Genomic DNA, 11321 nt, shown 5'->3' on the forward strand with positions numbered 1-11321 from the left:
CAACAAGTCAGTAAGTATTATAAATGATGACATCAACCAACATTCTGAATATCAGAGAGCGATCATTCCAACTAAACACGGGACAACTGATAGAAATGTGAGGCACTATTATGGGAAGGGAATGAGCGAGACTGTAGGTAGACTACTACCTCCAGGAGGTGATCGACTGAGCCTGTCGATCAGGCATGTGCCTCTCTGCACATCTTTGACACGCTCTTGCGGACGTACACTTCTCGTACAGCATCCCCTTCGTGGTCTTTCACCACCCATTCCCCAATGCCATATTCCTTTGGAGCTCGTTTGACACCGCGTCCGCCTCCGCCAACGATCAGGTTGCCCGGTCGGTACTCGGAATTGGCCTGCATGCGACGGATAGCTGAGACATGGATTTGGGCATCGTTGGGAATATCTCGCACCTCTCCACAGGGAAGAGGCCACCGGATCGGCTTCCAAGAGCCATCGCTCTGCAGATCCATGCGACGGAATGGAAGATACTCCATGATCCGCCACGATAACACAGACATGAACGGTAGACCATTGCCGTAAGCCAAGCAATCATGCAGTAGTCCTTTCGTGCTGGACTCGTGCAGCGCTTCCAAAAATCTGCGCTTAGATTTAGACATGTTCTGTTCATCACCCTTTCGGGTGAATCTCATGTGCTCATCATTATCTTGTCCGTGGCTGGGATCCTGGCACATATCCATATTCTGCTTCCAATGGACATGCTCATGCAAAGGCGAAACGTCCCCATCATACTCCTCACAGCATTCGAACTGTTTGAGCTTGCGCGGGTCAAACTGAAGGCCAGCCCGCTGTGCCTCCTGTACCATCCAGACTAGGGGTGCATGGCTGAGAGGCCATTCTTCGCCTTCGCCAAGTTGCCAACCTCCGCCGATGTCCGCGTGTCCGCCGGGAAACCAGACTTCCTGAATGTCCTGAAGACTTTCATCTTCGTCATCTTCATCGTACTCGCTAGGAGCTCGGCTGGCTGTTTCCGGTACCTGAAGTGAAAGCACCGAGTTACCACTCTTGACCGATGCTAAGTCCTCTGTAGATCCGTTAATCATGGGTACAGCCAAACTGAGTTTCCTGCTTTTCAACGGTGAGGGTGAACGATAATGGTGGCCACTGCGAATGCTTCCAGCACGCGAGCCATTTGCACTGCGGTAGACGGACTCGGTTTCTTCCCGGTCCTTTCGGCCTGATGCCGCGTCTTGCGGCCCCGTGTCCACCTTGGCGTCGTCGTTCACGACGATGGCCGGTAGGTCATTTGGTTTCTCCGACTCAGGATCCTCATCATGGCGGAACGGATGAAGGTGTCGCTGCCAGCGATGAGGACCTCGTCTCTTCATGAACCATGGTTTGACCCCAGAGATGAGGTCCTGTCGAAATTTGGCGCGTCGTTCGTCAATGCCTACGGCATGTCGGATAACCCTGGCAGAGCTGCGAGCAGTGTACGGGAACTTGCTTCTCTGCATCCAGGCTGACTCGAACCTCGGCACGCTGTTGACCGTGTCGAATAAGCCCATGAATTTGATGCGACTGATAGGTCTGCTAAAAGTTTCACGGAAAGCCTTCATGAATCGAAACAGCTTTTTCTTCTCCTCTCTTTCCTCTTCACTATCCCCGCGTCGACGCTGTTGCCATTTGGCGAAGGTCTTCCATGCGAACCTAGTCAGCTCCTCATTTCCCGCTTCGAGCAAGCCGATGTAATCAAGCATCTCCGCCAGGAAGCGCGCAATATAAGCGCCGCGACTGAAACCAATAAAGTAAATTTCGTCGCCGGGGGCGTAGTATCTCATGAGGAATTTATAACCACCCATGACATGTTGGTCGAAGGAGGAACCGACGGCGGAGTCCTTGGCTTTCTGGTAGGCCGACTTGATCCGGTGGATTCGCCCATTATTGGAGAAGGAGTTCGATGTCACGTAGGTGCCAATACCTGGCTGGTAATAATGGAATTGGTGACTTTTACTGCGATCTAGCATCTTCAAACAGGAACCCTCTGTAAGCGCACGCATCGACAAACTACGTACGGCCTGGGGTACGACTCACTCGGAAGATCTTGAGCACGTTGCTGTCTGATTCATCGCCGCAAAACTTATTACCAGTACCATCAAAACAGAGGACAAATTGCTTTGGGATGGGGGCCGGCCCCAGCGGTACTGCGTCCATGTTTACGCGCAGTAGATAGGTGTTAGCGATGGATAACGGAACTTGGCACCCTGCGCGATCACTTGGCTGATTGTGAAAGTGAACAGCAAGAACAATCGGAACAAAGACAAGCTAATCGGCGCCTCGTGGAGATCGAAGCATATGTATATACACGCTGTTAGTCCCAGAGACACGCACATGCAACTGCAGGTAAGACTTGCTTGGCTCCCAAATTGTAGTGTGTGATGTACCAGTAGGTACCGGGATTGGGCTCTGACACCTTGACCAAACAGACTTTATAAAACTCCCAGAAGAAAGAATAATGGTTACGAATCTATGGTAACACAATCCTCGACATCCCAGCAAAGACAAGAGTCAAGCCATATCCCTGCCGGCCATGACATCTAATCATCGCCTGGAGCCAAGCAATACGGGAAGCTCATTCCTCCCAGGCGGATCAACATGGAGGGGTAAGACTGAGCGGTCCACTCGACACATTCTTTCTTTCTTGAACTAAACCAGTTCAGCCCGCTGAGCTGAGAGGCATGGGAGCAAATAGAACTCGTGTTGGCCAAAGTAGCAATGGTTGGTGGGGCATCTCTTCAATGTCACAAACTCACAACTCACTCCCTGAGTATGCGGCCAAGCGGCTTGAAGACCGGCGGGTACACAATACACAAATTCCGTGTCGTGTTAGGGCCTATCATGCAAGCCGTAATGTGATTCTGCATGCATCAATCTGCCAGATTTGTCAAAGATAGCATGACCAGAAAGTATAATCGAGTATCTTCCTCCGCTCGAGGTCGTATCTGGCCCATCTGTGACCCAGTTTGAGTTTGATCGCCTGGAAAGATGGTGTTGCAGTGTTGACCATTGAGGTGACAGGTAATCAAGTGGACAGGATTTTGTCCATTAGAACGAGAATATCAATGGTATTACCCGAAGGAATTTTCCGATATGAGAAGGGAAAACCCGTGTGGTCGAGGTGTAAAAAGGATCGCTATTCCACCGAGTTGCAGTAGACGATGACGATCTTTCCCCATTGATACCATCTGGGTGGAGATTACCGAAACCATGGCTGGCTGTCCCAGGCGATTCATAACCTATCCGTCTAGTAGCACTTTAGCCAGGCCCTGGACAAGGAGGGCAACGATAGTTTCATGCATGAGTGGGTGTGCGGAAAGGAGAAAAGACCATGCCGCCTGAAAGCGAGGGATAAAGGGGTCAAGCAATATTAGGGAGCACCCAAATGGCTGGCTGATGATCCCGGACGGAATACTCCATTGGATGGCAAGAGATGATGCAAGAGAAAAGGAGAGAATACAAACTGAATGGAGAGAAAGAAGAGAATGGGCAAGCGATTATCTTCGAGATTGGGCGGATAAATGATAGGTGGAAAGGACATAACTGCTAAATCGGTGACTTCCGTGTCAAAGATTGCTTTACATCAAGACAGCCAGCGCGTTGCTGCTAGACTATTTCTTACGCATTTTACGGGATGTGTTTTGAAGAATCTGCACCCATTGGTCTTTGGTTGAGGGCTGAATACATACTCTTTTTTGTAAATACTTCCGAGAGACAATTTACATCTACTCATTCTGGTCGCAAGAGTACTCTGAGGATGTCCCTTCAAATGAGGCTAGTGGCGGCCTTAAAGCCTTAGATCCTCAGGTGTCTCCGCCAAAGTGGGGGTCTGGCTGCCTGGGGCCGGCCATGAACCATTCGGGAGCTGCCGATCGTCTCTCCTTGACCCAGTAAGACGCTCCTCGTACTCCGATCCCAAACGAACCTCATCCACAAGCAAGGATTCATCCTGTTATTATCTTGATGCAACACGACATTATCATCATCATGAATTGTACAATCAGTGTCTCTTATATACACAGAAGTACATATGAGAATATTAGGGTTTTTGTCCATGTTTTGCCAAGTAAGCTGCCCACCTTGCTGGACGAAGCACGAACCTACCCCTCGCCTTCGTTACTGTATTTCAAATGCAAGTCACGAACCGCCTATCTTACCAACTATCTTCCAAGTCTATGTTGCTGATCATCCACTAGCTTGTCTTCACGGCAGCTGAAGCAAACACGCTTAGACAAAGAGGCGCTCCTACCACCCACTCCTTAGCCTTCGAGATCCTTCATCTACCAAACTACGAATAATAGCGAGGCCTGGTGCGAGAACTAAACTTGCTCGAGAATGAGCATTGATGCTGTTTGTCAAGAACCCGACTCTGCCAGATGCCAATAATCGATCGTTCCGGTTTCTCCATGAAGATGGAGGAGATCTTCGCATAAAGTTGTGAACCGCAACATGACTGGTTGGTCTGGTACAAATGAATTTCAACAAGAAGTCCTTAGTAAGAATCTTACTCACGAAACCTCTCGCATCTAACAGTACTGTATAGTATTATACTGCGTGAGAAATTTTTCGGTGACAGGTTTTACTGAACCTTTACCCTCTGAGTGGCTGAGAGACAAAACAATTGGAGTATTGATGTCTGTCACCTATTTCGTACAGCCCATGCTAGCCTGATGAGTGAAATGAAGATGATTCCGTGTTGCGAACGTGTGGGTACCTCAGACTAGTCACACTAGTTGCTCTGTAGTTTGTGACTAGTCTACTCTGTAGTCATGGGCTGTCCCGAATGAGACTCCTGACCTTACTAAAAGTCTTGGATAAGTGGAAGTCGATCCGATTTCGATTTCAATTTTGATCACCACTACTGACAAGGAATCCACTGGAACTCTGTTGGTCAGGCTGCGCAATTCACCGACTTCATTGGGCAAAACTCGCGATGGGCATCCCTGGATTCCAATGCAGGTTTCTCCTCCCCTTACGTTCAAGGAAGCTGAGAAGGATGAGATTCACCCATATCACGTTGTCGGTGAGCAATGGGTGTAACAATCCCAGAGTGTGCCTCAAAATCGAATCATAGTTGACGGACGGATACCAGATTTTGTATACCACGCCTGGCTACCAATAAAAATACGTTATATTATTGCACTCCAAGCTTGCGCCGGCCACAGCTCCCACCTCTGTGGAATCCATTGGCAATCGGCAGCCGAGGTGGAGCAGACTGCAGTGCGCAGAACCCTTTCTGGCTCCCGAGCTCCGGCTTTGGCGTTTCTCATCATGGCACCTATCTATCTATCTACCACGGAGTAATAGATACGGGCTACGACAGCTGACAACCGCAATCTTCTGAATGATAATAGAGAACATTGTGGCTGGCAACAGGAGCCGACGATCTACTGTGCAAAGTCTACGGAGAAAGTTTGTGAGGCATGGATCTCGTTGATTGGCTGAGAGTCGCTCAATGGGCCAGATCTGCAGCTTCTTCTTTCCTGTGCTTCCTCCTCTTGCGTTTTCCCCTTGGGCTCTCTTGTTATTATGACTGGCCTGTGGAATTGTTGCAATTATCAGCACCCAGAGCGTCTACACTCGAAGGCTTACGAATTCTGGCTTCTCGAGCCCTGACATTGGTACCGAACCGAACTCTACGTAACATAATGAATCATGCATCAAAGATTCGATGCGAATCGCACACATCGATTCGAGATCAGGCAGCCTGTCAAAGAGTGTACTTACCTTGTAAAGCTGAATCACGTTCGTCAGCTTGGTCCACATCCCTTCTCTTTGGTACACGGATCAAGAATATCCACTCTTTCTAGCAAAGAGGTTCAACAGGGTATTTGCCCTTCTGCTCGTCCCTGCGGGGTATGCGCTTGTAAGTATTACCATTTGATGGCTTAGGTTCTGAATATGCTCCCTGGACGTCTCACTGCTCCAGTCCGATTGATGCTCTCGGCTGGAATTGGTGGATCGAATCCACACTGCTTGCTTCGATAATACCCCATATCTAGGTACTGTGGATCTGCTTTTAAATAATACATGATTCCTTCCGAGCACTTGAGTTTCCTGCTGTTGAGTTGTCTGTCTCCTCTTTCTTGCCCTTGTTCGTTGTGTTTTCTTCTTGCCTCCTTCATTGTGATTCAATTGAATCAATCCATATATAATTATCATAATGTTGCGAAGGTTCTCGTCGACCTTCAAGAAGAAGGGCGACCGCGAGTCCAAGCAGAATGGCACCGCGGCCAGCAGCAGCACCGCCGCCAACAGCAACAACAACAGCAACAGCAACAAGCGTCACTCGAAAATCTCTGCAGCGCGCAAGTCGTCGTCGGATGACGAACGTAGTGAGAAGAAGGGCGATTCCGCCTCTCCTTTTGAGAAATACGCATCCGTCCTCCATGCTTCACGAACTCCCATTCCCAATCAGAGTGGGGATGGCGCCTACCTCGAGCACGAGCATACGACCAGCTTATTGCAGGATGCCAGGCACCTCGGCTTCAAGGACCTTACTACCCTGAAGGATGTCATCAAGAACAAAGCTTCCGGGCAGCTGATAGATGACAAGACCATGTTAATGGAGCGCATTATCCAGGTAAGATGGGCCCGCTTACGGCGCAGTTTGACCGAGCTCAAATGCTGAAACTATATTCTTCGACTTATAGCTGGTCAGCAGTCTTCCTCACAACTCGAAGCACCGCGAGGATCTGACAAACGCTTTCCTTGATGAGCTATGGGGTTCGCTGCCTCACCCTCCGCTCTCGTGAGTCCGTCGATAACTTCCATACTTGGTGGCGTTTGCTAAGAAACAATCCTCAGATATATGGGAAATGACTATGCCTACCGCTCTGCAGATGGTTCCAACAACAACCCTACGCTCCCGTGGCTCGGCGCTGCGAACACTCCATATGCTCGGTCGATCCCGCCATTGATTATCCAGCCTGGTGGATTGCCTGACCCTGGCTTAGTTTTTGATACCCTCTTCGCTCGTCAGAGCTTCAAGCCGCATCCAAATAAGGTTTCCAGTGTTTTCTTTGACTGGGCATCTCTCATTATCCACGGTAAGCTCCCTGAATCATCACGAGGTCGGTGAAGGATCCTAATGAAAAGACAGATATTTTCCAGACTGACTACAGAAATCCTCATGTGAATAAGACCTCCGGCTATCTCGACCTCTCCATCTTGTACGGTGATGTTCAGGAGGAGCAGAACCTGGTCCGGACGTTCAAGGACGGGAAATTGAAGCCGGACAGCTTCTCCGAGCCCCGTCTTCAGGCGTTCCCGGCCACATGCTGTGTCCTAATGGTTATGCTCAACAGGTACATTTCCAACACTGTTGCTTGGGAGCATTCGCTAATCTGGACTGTTGCTAGATTCCATAACTATGTCGTGGAGCAACTAGCGGCAATCAACGAAAATGGCCGCTTCACCAAGCCCAAGGATGATCTCCCAGAAGAAGAGGCTAAGAAGGCTTGGACAAAGTACGATGAGGATCTCTTCCAGACAGGTCGACTGTACGCATGCCTTTCTTCTGATCTTTTGTTATCGCGTGGTGCCCCAAACTAACGAATTATAGTATTACATGCGGACTTTACATCAACATCACTCTGTATGATTACCTGCGGACGATCGTCAACCTGAATAGAACCAACTCGACTTGGTGTCTGGTAAGTTGGCACAGCTTGATACCTTGCATAGCAGTAACTAAACGTGAACAGGATCCACGAGCTCAAATGGAGGGAACCCACACTACGCCAGCTGGTTTGGGTAATCAATGCTCCGTAGAGTTTAACCTGGCATACCGCTGGCACTCGGCTATCAGTGCCAACGATGAGAAATGGACTGAACAAGTCTACGAGGAGCTGATGGGAAAGCCCGCCTCGGAAGTCTCAATGACAGAGCTTCTCATGGGTCTAGGCAAGTATGAGGCGTCACTGCCCAAGGATCCGTCCAAGCGCACGTTCGCCCAACTGGAACGTCAAGCCGATGGAACGTTCAAGGACGAGGAGCTCGTCAACATTTTGCTTAACGCTGTCGAGGACGTTGCTGGTGAGTCTCTGATTCACCCGTGAGTTAAGAATTCGAAACTAACAGGACCTATCTTCATCAAAGGCTCTTTCGGCGCACGGAACGTTCCAAAGGTTCTGAAGAACGTTGAGATCCTGGGTATCCTTCAGGGCCGGAAGTGGAATGTGGGCTCGCTCAACGAGTTCCGCAAGTTCTTCGGATTGAAGCCCTACGAGAGTTTTGAAGAGATCAACTCGGATCCGGACGTTGCGGAGTCTCTTCGAAGTTTGTACGAGCATCCTGACTTTGTGGAACTCTATCCCGGAATTGTGTCTGAGGAGGCCAAGCAGCCCATGGTCCCTGGTGTTGGTATTGCTCCTACCTATACTATTTCCCGCGCTGTTCTGTCTGACGCGGTGGCTCTTGTTCGTGGCGATCGCCACTACACGGTAAGTCTTCCGCCCAGCTGCTCTTGGGCTTTCTCGACAGTCGCACTGACCGCTGTTCCAGATCGATTATAACCCGAGAAATCTCACCAACTGGGGGTATTCCGAGGCCAGATACGACCTCAGCATCAACCAGGGCTGTGTGTTCTACAAGCTCGCCACCAGAGCGTTCCCCAACTGGTTCAAGCCTGACTCCATCTACGCCCACTACCCAATGACAATCCCCAGTGAGAATCGAAAGATCATGAAGAACCTGGGTAGGGAGTCTCACTACTCCTATGACCGTCCCCAGTACATGCCTCCTCGCGTAGACCTGGTGTCATACCCTAACGTCAAGTTGGTCGCGGAGCAGCAGAGGCAGTTCCATGCTGCCTGGGACGACACCCTCGAGTTTGTGTTCGGAAAGGCCAGCAAGGAGTTCAAGCTATCTGAGGATAGTGCCTTTATCCAGAAGCAGGGTGACACTATCAGCAAGCTGCTGAACAAAGAAGAGTGGCACCGGAACGTTAAGGAGTTTTATGAGGATATTACCACCAAACTTCTCGAAGACAAGACAAGGAGATTTGCTGGCATCAATCAAGTCGATATTACCAAGGAGTGAGCTTCTTCTTCTCGGTCCGCGTTCAATAGGTCGCTAACCGAATTGACAGTGTTGGCAATCTTGCTCCGGTGATCTTCGCCTCGAGCGTCTTCTCCCTTCCTCTGAGAAGCAAGGAGAACTCCCGCGGCATATTCACGGAGTACGAAATGTTCAAAGTTCTCGCAACCCTGTATACCTGCCTCTACTTCGATATTGACAAGACCAAGTCCTTCCCTCTGCACCATGCGTCTCAAGCCGTTGGTGAGCAGCTGGGCAAGGCCGTCGAAGCCAATGTCAAGTCGCTTGGCGGTAGCAGTCTACTTTCTGGTATTTTTGGTAGCTTCCGCGAAAACAACAATGCTCTCAAGGAGTATGGAGTGCATATGACCAAGCAGCTTTTGGAGAATGGTCTGGGGGCTTCGGAGATTACTTGGTCGCGGATTCTGCCCACAGTCATTGCGATGGTCCCGAGCCAGGCTCAGGCAGTGAGTACATTGTCCAATGATTGCGTGCCTTGAGACAACTGACAAGTGATGGTTGATATAGTTCACTCAAATCATCGACTTTTACCTGTCGAAAGAAGGCAGCAAGCATCTTCCAGAGATCCACCACCTGGCCAATCAAGACACGAAGGAGTCGGACGAGCAACTGCTGCGTTACTGCATGGAGGCTATCCGTCTCAATGAAATTTCCGGATTGTACCGCGAGTCACAGACTAGCCTCGCCGTGACCGATGCGGCTGGCGAGGTCACAATTCAGCCTGGGGACAAGGTCTTTGTTAGCTTTGTACGCTCCGCACCCTTACTGTTGTGCTACTCAGTCGCTTCTAACGCTCAACTATTAGGCCAAAGCCAACCGCGATCCAAGCGTCTTCCCTGACCCCGAGGAAGTGCGTCTGGATAGACCTCTGGATTCCTACGTCATCCCCAGCCTGGGACCCCACGGCTTCCTCAGCAAGGAAACCAGCCAGATTGCATTGACCGCCATGCTGCGCGCTGTCGGGCGTCTGAACAACCTCCGTCGCACTCCTGGTGCTCAGGGACAGTTGAAGAAGGTTCCTCAGGCCGGCGGCTACTCCACTTACCTGAGAGAGGATCATGGCAGTTACTCTGTCTTCCCTACAAGTGAGTATTCTCGACTGCTCTTGGCAGCAGTCAATTTTGCTAATTCCTCTCTTCAGCTTTCCGAGTTCAGTACGATGCCTAAGCTTGCGATCAGCGCGCACTTGGACAAAGACTGCCCCATTCGCAGTCATTTGTCTGGTAGCTGGTGTATTGATGGAGATGCCACGGTTGAACACGTTTGAGATACCTGACTCGTTTGAATATGGTTGAATTGAATTTCTTATAGTCATATAGTGTAGCATAGTAACTAACGATATGTGCAACGTGAGTCGTGAGATATTACTCCGTAATTGATCCACATTCAGCTGCTCAATAGTCATTGACGCCGCCTTTTGTATCTGATAAGCTATCTTATCGCAAACCAGTCATTCTTCACCGCCAACCAAAGGTACAATGTAAACATCTTACTTTCTACATCTTCAACATTGCCTACCATCAACTTGATACTCCAGCAGTCGTTCAGCTCGCGCAGAAAACCGACAAAATGCCCCCCAAACAAGCCAAGGGCGAGTACATCGAGACCGTACGCTTCTAACCCAACACCCACCGACTAAACTTCAACCCACCCCATAAACCAAGTCTAACCCTCGCCCAGGACACCGGCAACAAAATCTCCCGCCGCTCCCAAATCCACGGAACCCAGCACATCATTCTGGGCGGCAAGACCGTCATCCAAGCCGACGCCGTCATCCGCGGGGACCTCTACCGTTCCTCCTCCTCGTCTACTTCCACCTCGGCCGACGGCCGCCCCTCACAACCCTCCTCCAACCCCTCCGTCGCAATCACAATAGGCCGGTACAGCTACATCTCGCGGCAGGCGGTCCTCCGACCCCCGTCCCGGCTGCACCGCGGGGTCCACACGTTCTACCCGCTCAAGATCGGGGACCATGTGTTTGTCGGGGAAAGGGCGGTAGTCGAGGCGGCGACGGTGGGTAACCATGTGCATATTGGGCGGGAGGCGGTGATTGGGAGTATGGCGATTCTGAAGGACTTTGCGTATGTGCTTGACGGGGCGGTTGTGCCGGCTGGGATGGTGGTTCCGAGTTGGTGCGTTGTTGGCGGGGCGCCAGCGAGGATTGTCGGGGAGGTCGGGGAGGGGTATGGGTTATACACATCTGACTCCGCCGACGTTCCTTCCCGTTGGCCGTTATACCATTC

At 50.5% G+C, this 11321-nt stretch overlaps 2 protein-coding genes across 2 annotated transcripts; one reads left to right on the plus strand and one right to left on the minus strand.

Annotated features, from left to right (window-relative positions):
- Positions 1-179: 179 nt before the first annotated feature.
- CDV56_106439 (T6SS phospholipase effector Tle1-like catalytic domain-containing protein) lies at positions 180-2175 on the minus strand (the record flags this gene model as incomplete). Its single annotated transcript, XM_026760058.1, has 2 exons — positions 180-1981; positions 2037-2175. 2 exons carry the CDS (start codon positions 2173-2175, stop codon positions 180-182), a joined length of 1941 nt encoding a protein of 646 aa, XP_026612829.1.
- Positions 2176-6181: 4006 nt separating this feature from the next.
- Positions 6182-10245, plus strand: CDV56_106796 (peroxidase/cytochrome P450 family protein; the record flags this gene model as incomplete). The annotated part of the gene is made up of 13 exons (XM_026760415.1): positions 6182-6601; positions 6672-6769; positions 6826-7067; positions 7121-7325; positions 7380-7520; positions 7583-7673; positions 7725-8055; positions 8119-8462; positions 8524-9056; positions 9110-9524; positions 9586-9825; positions 9884-10163; positions 10220-10245. The coding sequence occupies 13 exons, from the start codon at positions 6182-6184 to the stop codon at positions 10243-10245; spliced, it is 3366 nt and encodes a 1121-aa protein (XP_026612830.1).
- Positions 10246-11321: the final 1076 nt, after the last annotated feature.

The sequence above is a fragment of the Aspergillus thermomutatus genome (assembly GCF_002237265.1).
Source record: "Aspergillus thermomutatus strain HMR AF 39 chromosome Unknown NODE_154, whole genome shotgun sequence".
Classification (NCBI taxonomy): domain Eukaryota; kingdom Fungi; phylum Ascomycota; class Eurotiomycetes; order Eurotiales; family Aspergillaceae; genus Aspergillus; species Aspergillus thermomutatus.